Genomic DNA, 19350 nt, shown 5'->3' with positions numbered 1-19350 from the left:
GGGGGGGGTACCGTTATGTGGAGCTTCGTCATCATATAGCTCTCTCATCACAGCTTGTCCTTTTGAGCTGTGAAGGATCAGCTCACCATGGGCTTGTGATGAAGTGACTACATTGTGTGCCTGCTCATGTACTGCAGCTCCCAGTGATAATAGCTCTTCTGTCTTCCCACAGCTGAAGAGGCCAAGGAGCTGGAAGAAGAGGAGTCAAAGACAGGTCAGCCAATCCGCACCTGGTCAAGCCTTGGCCTCTGTGTGCATAAGGGACCTTGCTGTATGTTATAGCTAGCACTGCTGCCGTATTTTGTGCCATAATTTGGTCAGGAAACAAGCAGCAGTTGAAAATGCACTTGTTGAAGTTTCACATCCTTTAGCTTAAACTGATATTGAAATATTTAAATATGTTTAATCTTTTGCATTCAGCACTCGGAGCTGTGTAATCATGCAAGGCTGTAAACACTGTCAGGAACAGGCAACAGTGCATTTTATCCACTGAAGACAACTAGAAAAAATAATTAGTGTTGCATCAAGTGGGCAGGCGATCAGACTGAGCCTGTAAACAGGGCAATTTATTCTTTACACATGCGAAATCTCATTGAAAACCTGATCTAGAATTTTAATGCAACATGTGCTGTGTTATTTACATGTACCGTGCAAAGCGTTTAAGTTACAAAAATATCAAGTAGCACAAAGATCACCCACAGTTTAGTCTGTCTTCATTCAAAAGAAGTCCAGGTGGCAGGATGGTGGGGACGCTACAGAACAAGTAACTGAATGTTAAGTTTGTTTAGTGAAGTGTGAGTGAACGCTGATGAAGCATAAGTGCACGTGAGAAATAAGAGCAGCTCCAGGCACTGAATCAATTCAACACATCAACCCATTGGCATAACTCTTCCACAGTGTCTGTGTGTGAAAGTATTTGAGGCAGAGAGAGGGAGACGTCTGGACTAATTTAGTGATGCAAACAAGCTGTTTTACATTACACGTTCCCCCAAAGCTACAGCCATAACAGTGGAATTATCCTGTCTATAAATTTAATGGTAACAAGTTCCATAAGTTCCAAGTTTTACAAAATGCCAACAATAGTGCTGCTGTGTCCTGCACCCAAATGATCCTGTTTCTAAAGTCCTGGCTGAAATGTGTTATGCATATTGTTGTCACTTGGAATAAGTTGCTTTGAATTTTTATGTTATGTTTGAAAAGTCACTTTTCTTTCAAATCTAACTTCTAATCTAAGTTAAATCACTCAACAAAGGCAGTACCCAGAAGATATATTCCATATTGAGACATTTTGCCCCTCGGTGAAGAGACATTTCACAACTGTTAAAAGCCCAGCATTTACATGAGGAAATAAAGATGAATAAGAGTCTGCAGCCACACTAACAGCTCTGTGAGGCTTTACTAAGGGAGAGTGGTGCTTTAAGCTAAATGTTAACGTCAGCATGCTGACATGCTCACAATGACAATGCTAACATTATAATGTTTAGCAGGTGTGATGTATCAGAGGACAGAAAAAATAGCTTTTTGCTTTGCACTGAATGCTAACCAACACCAACATGCTTACAATGGCAACGCGTTCACCAACTTAGTTTAACATGTTAATATTTGCTTATTAGCATTAAACACAAAGTGCAACAATTTTAGTGCAGTTATTTAGTGACATTTAGAAGTGCTGCTAGACACAGTCTGCTGACTGTATAGCTTCCTATTTATTGTACAGACAAGAGAGGGGGATCAGTCTTCTCGTCTAACTCTTGTCAAGAAAGCGAAAAAGCACATTTCCCAAAATGTCAAACTATTTAGCTAAAAATTCAGATTTCTATAACTTTACTGTTGACAGAAGTTTAAGGTTTAGCTCCATACACATCCTTTGGTTTTCAGTAATGCTAGTGAGCCAGGACAAAATACTTCTCTGTGTGCTTCTTTTGTAATGAGGGTGATATGATATTATATATGATTTCACCATTAGCAAGCAGAGCAAGCCTCTTCTGCCTGCCTAGTTTCAGTGACTACCCGTTACAGTCCTAAGCAGTCCTCCCTCAAGCGTTAATGTCATTAGAGTTATTCATTTGACTCCTTCTTTAGTCTGATTGAATTATTTAGCCTTTCTGTGAACGGCAAAGTTAATACCATGTGATTTTAATAAGCTGAGAGGTGAAGGAGAATCTCTGAGTGAAGGGGGACAATGACTTTTATTCTCTAATGCCTCTCTCATGAATGTTTCAGAGAGATCCATGTGGCCAGGAGCTAGGTCAGCCATCCCACAACTAGTGAGACTTAATAGTTCAGCTTTAGCTAAAGGGGCCAGGTGGACGTTGGGGCCGGTGAGCTGGTGAAGTCAAGTTAATGGCTCTGCCTTCTGAGATCACTCTGTAAGCACTCCAGACAGGCAGCTTTGTTTTGCCATCTGGCTCCAATTGCGCTGACAAAGGCAGAGGTTCCTGCATGAGACAAAGGAGCTGAAATGAGCCCCACTTTAATAAACCCAGGATGATGGGGAACCACGTTTGTGTGTTATCTTAATGAGCTGTCCAAAGGAGAGCGTGCCTCCCCTTTCAAAGCAAGCCTGATTTGAACAATAACCAGTGATAACTAGGGACCTGGGCTCATTCATTTGCAATGGGGTAGGATCCCTTTGTTGCTTTTACAGCAGTGGCAAACGATGTTTAATAAACAGTGGGGCTCAAATTCTGGATTTATTTGCAGGTGCCAAAACCAACAGCAACCCCTTCTCACACACAGAAACACACCCGTAGGTCTACACATGCATACACAAGGGACACACACACACACACACACACACACATACCGCACACAGAAGGAAGCACTGTTATACACTAATATACATCCACATGTGGAGATGTGCAGTGTGTACAGTTCTTGCTGGCTTCATCCCAACCTCCTCCCTGAATGTGTTCAGTAATCTGAGCATGATGTGCTGTTTAGAGGGGGCTGCGGTCACGCAAGTGCAGCTCTTCCTGTCAGATACTGGCTTTAGTTTGTGTGCACTAGCCCCTGTCTCCCTAAATCCTGGACTCCAAGGAGTCAGGCCTTAGCAACACAAGGCCCTGGAAGAGAGCGTTAGTCAGTGACCCAGTTCTTTCATACGCAAGGAATTGTCAGAAAGAGCCATTTGACACACCCTCCAAAAAGGGAGCTCCATGGCTTTATTAACCCTTCTTGACTAAGGCAAGGTCCCGTGAAGGTGGAAAGTTAGTGAATATCGGGCATTATAAAGCTTACAGTAGACGGACGCCCCACCCTTCACCGCCCTATGACTCCTTCGTGCCAAGGCCACCGCTAAAAGATGGATGACAGTTGCTAAGCCTGAAGCCCAGAAGCTCATCACCATAAATGTGTTGTGTTGATTTTAAGAAGCTACTATAGCTTGCTAAGGCTGTGTAAGGGTAACTCTTGAGCAGACGTTCAGAAACAAGGACAGGTGTACCAGAGTCAAAGTCACCTCTGTGCTTAATATATACCCCCATTCAGTCTATTGAGTTATTCACATAGCAATGAAAATGCACCTTAATGCACAAGAAACATAATATTCACCTTATGTCTCTCATGGGAATCGAAGTGTAGCATGCTGAGTGAATGAATTAAGATATTTAAAGGTTTCAGTAGGGAGTATGGCTGTATGTTTGTTTGAATTACATATTTTTGTATTACCTCGGGGAATATAATCTATTATACACAAAATTTGACTATAGATAGGATATTGTTGTTACGTGCCCATTTTACAATAAAAACAGGCAACCACCGACGACTAAAGAAATGTAATACATTTGGTTTTGTAAAAGCTGGTTGATTGATTGATCGGCCTCAAAGGCACCCTGGGTTTTTGACCACTAGTAGGGCAATGTTTTTACAAGTGGGCTCCGTTTTGTTAATTTGCAGGCAGGGCAATGCACATCCTAATTACACTGATTGTGTAGTATTGCACCAACAAATTGAGCAAGGTGCCAACAAAGGCAGAGAAGAAGAGTGCTAGCTAGCAAACATGGATATAAACACTGCACTAGTTAAAATACTGTTAAAAATTGTCTTTCCAATTGTTTTATGCTGGTAAAAACGTGTTGTGTGCAAAAAACTCTCAGCACCTATAAGTCAAGTTGTTGTTTTATTTACTGAATTAATGCAATTTATTTATATATTTATTTTTGATTACTGACATAAATTCCCAAGCCTTATCTGGGCCACCAAGTATAGAGGTTACAGGCGGCTGAGTTATAATAGCATCCTGGATGATGACTGGAATTGGATTCATGGCATTATCAGACCAAGGCTTATTAACAATATGCATTCAGTATTCTTATAACATAACCCAGTTTGACAGACCTGCAGGTCACTAACATACCATTCCACATTGCTACAGTTCGAAATGAGAGGGCCTTGGAAAACAGCCCCAGGCAGCTCTGCAGGACATGCCCTCCCTTTTCACTGGCACCACATACCCAGCCACTGGTCTCTCCCAACGGTCACACATTACTGACTAAATATATGTAAATAGAACATTCATGTTGCCTTCATTATTAGATGTGGGTCACCGGATAACTTCAAGAGCGCTAATTAAAAAAGCTCCCCGCACACCATTGCTTAGTAGTTGCGTGCACATTAGTCAAGAGCTGCACCCATGTTCCTTGCTGGTTCAGCACCATACTGTAAGCTACATGTTTACTACTATGTTTTCTTCAAGGGTGAACCATGAGGGATGCTGTAATAGTCGTTGGATAATAATGGGGAAATTTAAACCTCCTATCACATGAATTAGTTAGATTACAAGAGGAGATTGCCAGTTGTTTGGCCTTGAGTTTGAGAAGGAACGCATCAAGGATGTGCTGCACTGAGCTACTCTTGCAACCTCAGAGGTTATCTGCTGGCCCGCGAGGAAAAGGCCACCTGATCATTGTCAGAAGAAAAGTAGCAGCTCCTAAATCATTTGGAATAATGAGTGTTGTCACGGTTAATAAAAGCAATCAAACCAGTCAATTCTCTGCATCACAATAACAGACCAGTCTCACTGCTGGCTAGTTTGCATATTATACAAAAGTAACAGTGTAAAGAGTGTTTTTGTGGGGGGAGAGGGGGTACTTTAGGAGTGAAGGCAGACGCCATTTACACCCTCACGCCAGCCCCCACCCCCCACCCCTTCTGTCATGTAATCTACGCTCCTCTGACAGCACAGCCAAGGCCCGGTGGGAGAGTGCCTATCCATCTCACTACCCCAATCTGCCTCCCCTGTTTGGTTCCACATGAGCACTCAGCTGCTGTGACTAATTAAATAAAGCGCTGTGCCCTCTGCTTCCTGTTAGCCATGGCAAGGTTGGTGCACAGAGATGGAGCAGAGGAGGAGGAGGGGTACTGAAGGAGTTGGGGGGGGCGGGGGGGACACCCTAACAGCCGCCAAGCCTGTAATGATGCTTTGGTCCATGACACAATAGACATGAAAGTTACATTGATGTTGACATGACCACTTAAAGTAGTTGTATTGTTCATATTTAAATGATACACTATTTTGAGCTCAAGTATTTATTCCCATTTGTTCTCTTTTTTTCAGCCATGACACTGCTGAAAAGCTAAGGCCAAGAGAATAAAGGTGAGTATGAGTTCAATATGTGTATCTACTGTGGAAGTACACCTGTGTCTTTATGTGTTGCTCAGGTGTCACACTTTTTGTCTCCTTAACACAATTGCCTGGTAGTCTCAGCAGTAATGCTCTGGAGGACACAGTGTCTCTGGAGGCTATGGGTAAGTGCTGCTGTAATGAGGCTAGGCTGCATTAATTCAGCAGACAGTCGGGAATATGAGAAGTCTTGACATTTCAGGAATCACAGGGTCACTGGCTGATATGACAAATCTATTTCATTGTATCTGGCATGCAAACACAAATTCCCAGAGAGCCAGATTAATGGTAAACATTTAAGGTGTCTTATTCTTTCTGTCTTAAACCGTACATATTCACTGTCATCCTCATGAAGTTTTAAATCTGCCAAACTTTAGCTTGGGAGGAGTTTCAGCACACCATTTTATAATAATAAAATAAAATCTCACATTAAGAACCTTGTATAATAAGGTTAATTGCATCATACTTTTCTGCATTAAAGCAATGTGTCATTGGCAGTGCTTTGTTGTGGATGTTTGGCCAATCTTTATCATTACATGTATTTATAAGCAAAAATATTCCCAGTATTGGAGGAGAAAAAGATACTCTGTGCTTACAGGCAAGTTCCCATTTATTACATGTGCAGTACCCAGTATCCATTGCAAATGTTTCAATGGGAGACACCACCCTCACCATCATGCTGGCAAACTACACTCCCTAGCTACACATGTAGAGACACTTGCACAGTTAAGTTCTCCTTTCTTCCTGTTGGCATGCCATTTTTTCCCTGTTAAAAAGGTTTATTGAGGGGAGTTTTTCCTCATCTTGTAAAGCCCCCTAAGGCAAAGTTGTGATTGAAATTGAGCTAAACAAATAAAACTGACTTATCTGAAAAGCCCTTAAATACTTATCTGTTGGTTGGGTGGCGCTTCATCAGAAAAAAAACGTGTACTGTTTGATCAGTTTATAGTGATGGGGATTGGGGCTCTTTGAAGGGACACAAATATAATGACTCTGTTCCTTTCTAAAAGATCTTCAAAAGAACTTGTATTGCCAAATATGTCAATGATCTACATTGTAAACATTACAAAAGGTGACGGCATATCCCGGCATCGCACTGTGAGTGCTAACATAACCGGTACACTGTTCATGTAAAGAGGTGTGGATTTAGCACAGGCTATGAAATTTGGGCACAATGGTAAAAACAACGTCTCTCACTACAATTGGATCGTTCACAAACATAACATCACTATCAGTCTAGAGTCACATGTGATTTCATTGAAATTAGGCTATATTCCTCATCTGAAAACTGATTTCATCCACAATATTTAAATATAAACAATCTATAGAAATATATATATATAGATATAGATAAGTATAAATATAGCCCACATAGCTCATTGATGGGAATATCTACAAGTAATATGTTTATTTAAAAAAATATATATATTTTCAAATATATAATCCTCCGAGTATTAAGACAAAGTATACTATCAGTATGTATTGTGACCATCATTCAGCACCATGGCCAGTTCCACTACTCACACAGTAAGGGAGGTGGCTGAAGGAAGGTGAGAAAGCCCATTTAAAATGGACTGTTGATATTACTTGTTGCCTTGGATAGATTTTCTTTGTATCACTATTATAAGTTGTGGGGCATTTTTCCTTTATTGGAAAGTCCATATTGGAGAGACAGGCAGGAAACACGGGGGAGAGAGAGGGGTATATGGCATGCAACACAGGCCCCAAGCTGGAATATAACCGTGGACCAGGGCCGGAGGCAAACTTAGGGGGGTTCTGGGGCATGCTCCCCTGGGGGGATTTTTTTCCACATTTACGGCAGCTATATGACACTATTTTTTAAGCTATTTGAGCTAATAGAATGTGTAAATATCTGTACATCATCTGCAAAACACATCATAGTTGCCCAGGAAAGAAATCACTCTGCAGAGCCTACATCCTATTTTGTATATAATTGTTCTCCAACTGTGTTCTTTATTTGGAAACCATAACGCAATAAATAGAACTTTCCCTCCTGCCAGCTAAAAAGAGGCAGAAATTACCTAATAAATTAATTAATTAATTATTAATTAGGTGCCAACCCATGCCATAATAATCTTGGCTGTCCTAATAACTAATCAAGGATCCCCAACAGTGCCAAGTAAATGAGGTCTTCAATACTCGCGAAGAACATTTAATCAGCAAACACTGACATTTGGATGTTTGTAAAACGTATAGTACCTCTTCAAGACGAAGATGTGATTGGAGAGTTAAGTGCGTTATATTAGCCTATTACTTTTATTATATTAGTATTTGATATCAGGTGGAAATGTCCTCATACTCCAGTTGCTCTTGACTATGTTTGAATGTTGGGTAGCTAGTTGTTTCTCAGAGTAGATTAAGGATAATAATGTATTTTCCACACTCATATTGTCAGACTAAGGATTGACTGCATGGCTGTAGCAGGCTGACCTAGACCAAGAGAAGCAGCAGTAATACAGTGGTCGGCAAGCTGCTATTCCCGATAGTAATGGGAGCCAGGGTGCTGGCAGTGTTGTACCCTGTGGCCCTTGGAGAGAGGAATGTGACACTCCCAGCACTTGCCCCATGTTCACTCAACCATAGCCAGCCTAAATCAGGCGCTATAACCCTCCCTGGAGGAAGCACACGCACCTCTATAGGTCAGGAAAGCCCAAAACCTTGGAGCTATTTTGGCAATGCTCCACAATATCCTGTCATCGCCTATCCATCCACAGGACTTTGTTGTCCTGACCAACAAAGGACTTTTTTCTGAGGACAACAATATTTTCCATTTTGTTGGGACATAGATATTTTGGGATTGGTGGATATTGGATATTTTTAGAGAAAATTTAGAAGCACAGGATGGTGTGGCCGGACTGTCTTTTATCAGAAAAAAGACACGATTTGATCAATTTAGTGATTGGCTGGTGAATATTTCCTGCTGTTCAGGAGAATTTAAAAATGTATTCTGCTAATAACGGAAACCTGCGCTAGAATTTCCCACTTGCTTACACTTAAAAGCATCTTAGAGGCAGAACAGATGCAAAGTACTGTGTGTATTTGGTGTCCATGTCTGTGCATGCATGTGTACAGTATGAGCACACAGCTATTGCGGAGGAGGTAGAGAAAAATAACTGGATAATACTGCTCAGTCGCACCACTGTCTATGAGTCACAGTTACTTCACTACTATCTTACATTAGCATACAGTACGGGCCTACCCTGGATCTGCTCTTCACTGTGCCTCTAACTCTTACGTTAATAACCGGCAGTTTGGTGTCAGTTGTGTGAATACTTTTTATTGCAAGGTTGGACAGTTACAGCTTGTTTTTATTATACCCTGATTGGTCATTGCCATAAAGCCGCAGCATGCAGAGTGAGTAGAAGATGATGGAAGGTGCAGAAAGCAATTTCCTGTAACTAGCCAAAATAAAGTCTGGCCAGTAGGAGTCAAAGAGAGGACATTTATCATTACTGTAGTATCCAATGACCTTCACCGAGACTGTTAATGCTAGGTAATATCCTCCGAGCCCCTAGACCTCTCCACTGCTGAATCATCCTGGATCAATTATTCTAATATTTGTGTGGCAGTTTTGCTATCGATTAATGTATTTATGCAGAGTGTAGCATATCTTATTTAATAAAGCAAGGCTCTGCATTTAATTAAGTGGGTTTAGAGTCAGGCAGCACTTTGTTTTCATAAACCTGTGCCTTATCAATACATTGTGGTCATTCCTGACTTATGTTTTACCTTCTCAACTTTATTGTTTCATTACTAGCAGCCCAGCACAGATAACATAGTAATCTGCAATCTGCAACACACTCAATATTTTGTATATTGTGCTCACTGCTTTGTCGCCATCTTTGGTGGCTCAGATTTGCTTTGTGCAATCATGAATACTACACACTGAACATTATGGCAACTTAGCAATCATTTTAACATAGACAATAGAAGAAGTTAAAGCAGTAGTGTTCAGTAAATAAAACTTGGAATGGCAAAGACACTTTCTTAAGGTGGCTGATAATCACATTTGCCCTTGTTGTTAAACCAAGAACAAAATTGTAAGTAGGATTTTAAGGAGGCGTTTTAAGATTTTTTGAGGGGCTGTCATGGCAGCAACTGGATTAAATGCGCAAGACTGGAGAGGATGGAGGGCTGTGGTCGATGGACTATGAAATACAAAGGCCTAACGTTAAGAATTTTCAAAGGAAATCTTTGTATTATACTCATCACTTATGTATGCAGGAAGATGGTTAGTTGCATTCATTCTCCCTCCTTGGCATAAGCACCCTGCAGAGTTAACTCTGCAGGGTGCTTATGCCAAAATCCACAAGCCTTGTTCACCATAATACATACTCTAGCCATCAGCCAAAGCTAATGTGGCGCTTCAGAAGACTGAGTCAACTGGTTGTTAAACTTATCATTATATTTTTACTTTGAAATTCCCAATTTGTATTTGCCAGTGGGAGGTTACTCACTGATAGTTACGTAACCACAGTGTCTGAATAATGCTGGTTCTGTGTCACTGGAGTTAATGCATCACATCACACAGCTGAATCATCTGGCATGAAAAAATACTATCTTTGTAGTCAAGTAGTATTGTCAAGAGAAACCTTATAGCTTTTCAGGTGAAATTCTGCATTGGACTGTTAGACCTTTGTTCATAATCTGCAATGATTTTTTTATACGATATTTTTTGTTCTTTTATGTATGAAAGGGCAATAAGGAATGGTATTGTGCAGAACCTTGGCCTAGCCAGAGATGGCTGTGAATGAGAAGAGAATAAATATTAAAAGGGAATATACAGTGTGTGTGCGTGCGTGCGCGCAGGGGGGATAAAGAAAACTCAGTGAAATGAGGAGCAGCGCGGACAGTCTCAGTCGCCTAACGGACGACTTTCAGTGAATTCCAAGGAGAGTGCACATTACATTTTGATTACAGATCGGCCCTATAGGTACAATAAGTGCTACATAATGTGTGAAATATTGATTTAATTCACCCCTATATATTTGCTGGACTCTGGACTGTCATGCTCAGAATATATCTCATTGTTATACTGCATTAATAACTGAGAGTTTATGTCATGTTTTTTTAAGTACATAATGCATATAGGGGGTCCTTTCTCAAAGGATGGGGAATAAATAAATATGGGTAAAATAGAGTGAAATTTGAAAGGAGAAAACTAGCCTCCTAGCTCCTTCAGTTCATCTCTGCTGCATGTGGCAGGTGAGGCCCGGCAGACACTGATGATGTCAGACAGGACACTTACGTTGGACTCTCTCCAGGGAGATGTCTTGAAGTTGAGTTTGACTCACTATTCCAGTATCTCTGATCTCTGCATTATTTATGCTTTTGTCTCAGTCATTTATCAGCATTTTTATACTTCACAGCCTCATTCTATAGTACATCTCCTGTGATGGAATAGGCTGCAGCGATGATAGCCTCTGAGGGAAGCCAATAACCGAATATAGTAGCTCATATTGATATCAGAAAACTGTGGAATGGACAAGTGTGCTGCGTAGCAGTCTCTGCATGCTGTTGAAAACCTTGGCAAACATCCATTCACATCAAAATAGTGCACTGAAAAATAAAATATAACGAGGAAAATGCTGTGCTGGCTCCACTTTCTTACCTTTATATTAATTTTTAGGACATGAAACTGGTAATACGTGAGCTGTGGTAGGAGTAGCACAGCAACTGAATCACTGATCAATGACAGCTAATGAACACGGCATGAGTTCTGCTCTGTTTGCCTCTCGACAGAGAGCTGCCTTCTCCAGAGAGCTCTTTTTCTCCTGTTTTTGCCAGAAGCACAGGAGCCTTCATTGAAACCAACTGCCTCTGGGCTCAATTAACTACCATAGATTAATCATAATGCAGATGAGAGAATGTGTACCAGTTTACCAGTGTACCAGACATATGTATCAGCAGTGTGGTAACACCCATACCAAAATGCATACATGGATTTAGACAGGTGGGACATTGTGATGCTGGGAATTGCCATCAATGTATACAAAAGCTCCATAAAAAAAGCTGTAACAAGTAGAATCATGTATTGTATCTACTTTAATAAAGTGATTATCCCAATAATGAAAATGGACATTCGCTGCATGCACAAACATTCTCTGAGGATTATTTATAAGGCTCTATACACCAAAGTATAGGCATCAGATGGAGCAAGGAAAATCCATATATAAAAAGCAAAAGGCTGCACTAGATCTAGACTCCATGATAACTTGTAATACCATTAAATGGTGCATATATGTAGACCCAAGCACACCCAGCAACACCTGTAATTCCGCAGCACAGTAAATGCAGCAGATAATGTTTTGCATTGTTGTTGTGGGCAATTGAGAGCTCCATGGTGACGGCATGGTTTGCCTTGTGTGTGTGGTCACCGGGCCATGGCCTTTGTCATAAAACATTAGCATAACTATATGCCTCATTGAGGCATATAGTTATGCAGGTCAGTTTCCCTACCTACCCAACATGTCTGAAGAACCAAAGCACTCTTTCTCAACAGTCGACAAATTAAAGCGCCTCTGCTGTTTTGGCAACATGATATCGGAATCTCTCTGTAGGAACTCCAAATGTTTGCAGATTTGAAAGGTTCCCTTCACAACTATCAGCATATACTTTTTAAACCCAAATTAGTCTTGTCACAAGTAGGAGCTGGCATCTTTAAATGGATCCCAGCCTATTGTTTACAAAGGATAACTATCAAAGAGAATATGTTCAGCACCATAGAATTTGCAGATGGCACAAACCTAAATACTGAACAGTCCCCCCACTGGGATGAGAATATGCTAAGCATGTTGCTTATTGAACGGCAACTTTTATGTGTAGCCTTCTGAAGTGTGCACAAGTTGTGGTGAAACTACACATGCTGAGATAGAGGGAGGGAGCTTAAATGTGCATGCTACCTCACTGCTCTTCTGTTCATTTATTTATTTATTTTTACTGTAGAAGTAGATTAACCAATGAGATAAGGAGGACCATGATCAAAGTTGTGGAACATGTGATTCAAAATTAAGTCTATATCTACCCAATTGTCTGTGTCATTCCCATCAATCAAATGTATCATTGACAACAACAAGGTGTAGAGATGCAGTAGGATATCAGTAATTGTACATCTGGAGCAGTGCCTTATTGCTATACAATGAGGTTGTGGTGTCACTGTCAAGTGCGGCGTTGACCCTTGCATACACGTGATGGGCTAAAGTGTGCGGTGAAATGGGGCTGAATGAAAACTCGTAAACATGTCACAGTCCTTCAGCCATCGATCGGCTATGCTCAGCTTATAGGGTGGCAGTCACCTTCATGTTGCATCAGTTAATAGCACAGGTGGAAGATGGGTGCCTGGCATGTCTTCCTGTGTGACTCTTAATATTCATCCAGATTAACATACTGAGAATATAAGTGGTACAGGGTAATTGACTGACTTGCCTTTCGGGGTGGCCGGCATCCCGGTGTGAGCGCAGAATAAACTGTGACTTCCCCCCCCCCCCCCTTGTACCTTTCTCCTGGTACTGAGTCACCTCGCCTTTGGGTCTTACCACAGGAGTCTCTTCAAACGATCCTTTAGACTGAAGTGAAGAATCAAGATTAATGCACTTTCACGTACCACACAGGCTCCAGGGGTAAAAGTCTTATAATTAACACCACAGGGGCTGCAGGCTGCTTTTGGAGAGGGGTCGAGGGTGGGGTACCTCGACCATGGAAAATGAGCTGATAAAGGTGTAAGATTTTTAGAGTGGGATGTATGCTGCTGCTCCGGAATAACAGTGGTAACCGAATGACCTGTCAGACACCTTAGTCTGGCTTATTGTTATTGGAACGAAGTGGAGCCTGTAGCAAGAGCTGCTGCATTACTGCATCATTCATAGTGATCATTGTTGTACATTGTGACCTATGTGAATTATCACTGAGGCAGACGACTGCCCTTTTTTTCCCAGTCCCGCACAGGCTGGCTGCCCCATCCTGCAGGGAAAATGAGACGCATGTAACCTTAATAAAATCTATCTGTCTAAAGAAACATTAAAGTTAACATTTAAAAGAATAGTTTGACATTTTGAAAAATACGCTTATTCATTTTCTTTAGATGAGAACATTGATACCACTCTCATGTCTATACTATAAATATGAAGCTACAGCCAGCAGCTGGTAAGCAAAGCCCCGAATCTTTGCTGTTCATCACTCATGCCATTTTATGTAGGAAACCCAGATCATTTCTGCGTAGGAACGGCCTCACGGAAAGGGAATTCGAGCCGCCCTACTGTATAGTCCTGTTGCTCAGCTCCTGTCACTTAAGCACCAACCTGAAGGGTTTCCAGTGATCAGCTTTCAAGACCTGACAGTTGGGCACTAAAATGAAACAAATAAAGCAAACAAAATGGGGGATATGTACATTTACACTACATGTATGCTGTCCTGAACATTAAAATGGCATCAAAATGACCCTAGTCCCTCCAGGATGTGACTTTGCCAGCCAATAAATGGCCCAGCACATAACCGCCTGTAAAACCACAGGCATATTTACACTTTTCCTCACATAACAGTATGTTAAATAGTGCGCTTTAAAGGTGCTGATAGGGAGGTTTTGTTTGTTGTACCTTAAGACAGAGGTGTTTCCCCTTTTCTGATCTTTGTGCTAAGCTAAGCTAAACACATTCTGGCTGCAGCTTCATATTTATCCCATAAAGTGATAGTGGAATCAATCTTCTCATCCAACTCCCAGGAAAATTTCCTAAACTATTATTTTATTAAACCAACTGTAAAAGACATCAGCTCAAAATAAATATTATTAAAAGCCGGATACTTAACTTTATGTTTAAATTAGGCTTGGCAATTTCTGTTGTCACTGATGTCTATCTAACTTGGGGTGGAGTAGAGAGATAATGCAATACTTAACTTTATTTGGCAACGTATTTGGAGGTATACACCACACAGTTTACTTGAAGGCTATGTATTTATAAGCATAGTTAAGCCTAATAGTACAGTAATAGCCTCTTGTGTTTCTTCCCATGCTAATGATTCTAACCGCTATTTCAGTATGTACCACATCTCACCAATTGTGTCCTGCAGTTCCCACAGGATCCTTCCACTGCAGCCCTCTACTATATATTGAGGCATGTAAGGCATGAAATATAAATGCATCCATAAAAGCAGATCCGTGTATCCTCTGTGAGTACTATACATTATACTTTATAATTATCCATATATACAGACATATTGTCATGGCGTGTTTGATAATCTGGTAACGATTTTTTAGTATCACGGAGGTTTAGCAGCTTCCTCATTATCCCGGACACCTCTCCAAGGTTATTCCCAAACATTTACTTTCATAGTGCCATGTCTGGTGTATGTCTCTGAGTGTTGTTATTTCTGTCAGTGTCAAAAAAGCAGCAGGCCTACTGTTTTTAGGTGTGATACTCCACAAGTGTATAGATTAAATGGGGGGGGGGGGGTTACAGACAGGAAGAATTGAATATGGCACTTAAATTTCAATATAAATGAGGAAAGAAATGGGCACAGTGTAGATTTATAACGGTTCATTAGATTGAAACCACTGCCGCTGTATCTTTCACGTGAACAATCTGCTATAGCGCGAGTAAATTAGTGTGCAATCTCGTGTACCTGCTGTAAATGAATCTGTCCATCAGCTTGTGTCTCAGGTGTTGTGGAGCGGTGGAATGGCTTTGCCCTGCCATGGCTGCTTTGGATTCTCAGACAGAGAGAAGCTGTTTGTTAAACACTTAAGATGGAGTTTACTTTTTGATTGCCAGTGTTAACAATCCCAGAAAAAAACAATTCTTTTCAGGATGGTTGTTCCTGTTCCTCTTTAAGATTCTTAAATTACCATGCTGTAGATGTTGCTTGAAGTGTCTTGGTGAAGGTCTTTCATTTCACCTCTGACCTCAGGACTCAACCGCTTGCATGATTCCTCTTTGAAATACAGGGTCTTAGATCTTTCTTGGCGCACGTAGGGGTAGATTTGAATCAGATGAGAACATGCATGTGTGAAAATTAATTTGGATGATGGATAAGTCAGATTATCCTCTGACAGGGAGCAAATGGAAGCCGGACTGCATTTTCAAATGCAATGATGCTCCGTAAAACAGATATTCCTTTGCAAGCTTCACAATTTGCAAATATTGCTATCATTTAGAATGACAGACTTTATTACCGTTTCCACTGTCTTTGCTTTACATTTTGAAACTGTTAGCGATGCCCTTAGGGTTTCATTTAGGATTTATCCACTTCACATGAACCTGTCATGTGTAACATGTAATAAAGGGATGATAATGAGCATTAATTAGGAGGTAGGAGAAGCACTAACGATTTTTGTATTTCCCATGACGAAATATTAGGATAGACACAGTGAGTGCTTCAAACACCAGAGTACATGTGCACGAGTCAAAGCTATTCAAGTTACAGTATATCTAAATCAAACATAGATTCATGACAGTTTAAATAACTGATGTCTAAATGGAACACAGAGCATGAGTTTCCACTGTCACAAGGCATGGATTATTTTCTCCTCTCAGGGTATTTATGTTGGATATCTCTCAAGGAAACAGAAATTAAAAGATCCATCTTAATGGGCAAGTTTGCTGTTTTCATTGAGAAGTCCAGTTGCATGCAGATAGAGCTGACTGACTTGAATTATGTATCTAAAAACTGCACCTCCAAGCTTATAGCCTATACTATATTGCTTTTAAAAAGCTCCAAGTAGGATGGCTTCATGTGTGACATAATTAAATTCCACCCAAGTTAATTCAAACTGTTTAATGATGCAGGGAGAACAATTTCTTTCGCTGTGCTAGCAGTGGGGTGGTCCGCAGGGGGCTATGAATGAGGAGAGGCATTAGAAGTTCAGAAAGATACTTGTGATACAGAGAGGATGATGTCTAGATGGGGAGAGAGTAGCATCCTTGGAAACATAGTTTCTTTGTGTGTCTTTAATGATGCAAAATGTGCTTGTTTTTTGTTCCCTTCTCAGTTTTTTTTGTTTTGTTTTTAACAATTACTAATAATAATGTTAGAAAATGATTAGTAATCTGCATGTGACCCTAACTCTGCCAGCCTTACTTATTGGGTTAACTGTTGGTTTTTGTGACCAGCAAGCAGTGTTTCATTATTTTTCAAAGCTAATAACCTCTTCCACGGTGAAGAGCCTTACATTATACAAGCTGTGTTTTTGTGTCTTCTTTCAGGAGTTGGGGCCAGGCGGCGGGTAAGAGATGAGTCTGGCGGGTAATCCCACTCCACCTATCCATCAACGTGGAGACTATTTCCAGCATCCCCTACAGAATGTCAAAAGCTTCGCTGAGAAGATGAGTCCATCATCTTCTTTCTAAGACTTTCCCTCGAGTTTCCATCAAAACACATAAACACATCATGTGCCATAATTTTCTATTGCCCTCCCTCCCTTTACGTCAGTGGAGGGCCAGGACAGTGAGTGAATGCAGTTGAGTGGGTTGGGTTGTATGCAGTATGCAAAAGAGAGGCTGCGTTTGAAAACTACAGGATGTGACAGGATCCTCTCTCTGCCGCTGACATCACTCTGTATGGCTTGTGATGGGGCATGTGCCAGAGATCTCCTATCTAATAGGAAGTGAGACACTTAAAGAGATGACCCTGCCTCAGTTGCCATCACTGTCTCTCTGCCAGAGAGGGAGCTTGGCTCTCCCATTACTCCTGCACTTGCTAATTAGCGTCTGTCGTGGAGTAACTTGTACCTGTCAGTGTGTGCCGCTCTCCTATATTCAGTAACTTGAGGGAATTGAAATTGAATGCCAGCTAAGCTCCAACAAACTGCAAATGGTGCATGGGATACACCCTGTTTTTCTCACTGACCTGACAGCCTTATATGTAAGAAATTGTTTTTAATGAACATGGACAATCTCAGCTACTTTCTACTGCTTGTGTGAAATGTTGTATCTTATCCAGGCTAGGGGCTGTACAGGTTGTTTTATTTCATTTTGTTTAGGTACTTGAGCAAGTCCCTGTGCCATATGTCCATGTTCGAATGCCAAAGCCATTTGTGTCAGATAACCCAGTACCTATCTACATTAAAGAGACATGGTGAAACTGCCTGGTCATTGATAATTATTGGTCCCATTCCTGGGGCCACTTTGTGCTCATTCAAGCAGAACAAGGTCGAGTTTATTACAGACATTTCTTCCCCCACAGGATTAGCCATGCTGTTCAAATTCATCCTTCCACTTTTCCATTAGTTGATTTATCTGCCAACTAGACTATTCCACATAATGAGTAAAACATGAATTATGGTCAAAGTAATACAAATATTTCATTTACATGCAGATCAACACTGACATGTTGAATTGTTCCCTGTTAGACGCAGTCCTATTTTAGGGCTAATCCCTCTCTGTTTGCAGATGCTCAGTCATCCCAAACATTTTACTTGTTTTGAATAATGGATTTTGTCTATGATTGTTTGTTGCTGTCATACACGAAATAGCTACCTTGCATCAAGTCTGACTTGTGTAAGTAGTGCAGAAATACACCCCCACCCTCCAACCTCCTCCAACACACACTCACAACGGAGCACGCACGCATACTGTGTCCTCTTCCTAAGCTGGATGAGACTGTTGATCAAACCCCAAGCTGTGCCCAAATGCGCAGATCTCTCTGTACAGTAGCCCTTGACCTTGCTGTGTGTCCTCATGGCCCAGACACCCGCCTGAAATTAAATTACAGATTAGTGGCTCCAGGCCCACGGAGGGGTTTATGTGGTTGGCCTTCTCTGAGAAGCGCTCATTCTCTCATTCAGGGACTGGGAAAAATGTCATGGGATTTAAGGAAGAAATGCCAGTCTTGAAGACATTTTCTTTCTTTTGACTGTGAGCACTGGAGCCAGTGGTTTCTTAAAACTAAAATGTCTACAAAGACTTCTCAATCCTGCATTGTAGGAATAACAGATGGCCAGTGGAAACAGGTTTGGAAGTTGTGAAAAATGTGTGCTTGCAGGCTAAAGTTAAAAACAAAATTCATAGCTTTCAAACTGAAGGAACAGCAGCTCACTTTCTTTCTTTAGACCCTGCTGAATGTACACCTTGGAAATTAAAAAAATCATTCTTGTGAGACAGGAATGATTTTTATAAGCAAATGCCAAGCCCTCATTAATTTGGAAGTCTGTCAAGCCTTTCATGATCCTAATTCCAAATTACATTCACTTCAAACAAAGTTCAAATACAAGTGACCATCACTTAAATCAAAAAGAAAAAAGGAATCATGAAGATGTGGTCACATTAGAAAAGGTGAAGTTGAGACAAGCTTGTGTTTCTTAGTAAAATTAAAAAAAAACAATGGCAGTTATTTTACAAGGTCTCATTCAGTTTTGGCTAAATCAGATTACTGTTGCTTCATATTAGCTTCAGCTGAATTTTGATTTTGCATTTTTGTCCCCCAGCGCTTACAGTGTAGTTGAGCTGATTTGATCACTTCAATGCCAGAGTGCACAGGAGGAAAGATTTCTCTGACCAATACCTATTTAAATGTATGGACATGTGACTATTGTATAAACACATTCTTTTACATTGAAACACTCCCAGTAGAAGGGAACACAGCAGCTATGTGTAGTCATACATAAGCATCCCACAACATAAGGGACTTAGAGTGCAGACTGCAGACTGAAATGTGAAAATGTAACTCTATACTTATACAGTTAAATTTGTCCAAATACATCCTATCATTTGACTTCA

General features: G+C 40.9%; 1 protein-coding gene across 3 annotated transcripts in view; it reads left to right on the top strand.

Annotated features, from left to right (window-relative positions):
• The window catches only part of cd276 (CD276 molecule), a 65621-nt gene extending 47905 nt beyond the window's left edge, over nucleotides 1–17716 (top strand). For 2 of the 3 annotated variants that reach the window (XM_046031759.1, XM_046031761.1), the window contains exons 6-8: nucleotides 173–214; nucleotides 5558–5596; nucleotides 16840–17716. In XM_046031759.1, the coding sequence (XP_045887715.1) occupies nucleotides 173–214; nucleotides 5558–5580 (65 nt within the window). In that variant the 3' untranslated portion in view covers nucleotides 5581–5596; nucleotides 16840–17716. Of the gene's footprint in view, nucleotides 1–172; nucleotides 215–5557; nucleotides 5597–5701; nucleotides 5749–16839 lie in introns of all 3 variants that reach the window. The other variant, XR_006822060.1, reaches the window with a different exon arrangement.
• The last annotated feature ends 1634 nt before the right edge of the window (nucleotides 17717–19350 follow it).

This window comes from Micropterus dolomieu, linkage group LG20 (assembly GCF_021292245.1).
Source record: "Micropterus dolomieu isolate WLL.071019.BEF.003 ecotype Adirondacks linkage group LG20, ASM2129224v1, whole genome shotgun sequence".
In the NCBI taxonomy this organism is placed as follows: Eukaryota; Metazoa; Chordata; class Actinopteri; order Centrarchiformes; family Centrarchidae; genus Micropterus; species Micropterus dolomieu.
This window is presented reverse-complemented; position numbering and strand designations above follow the sequence as displayed.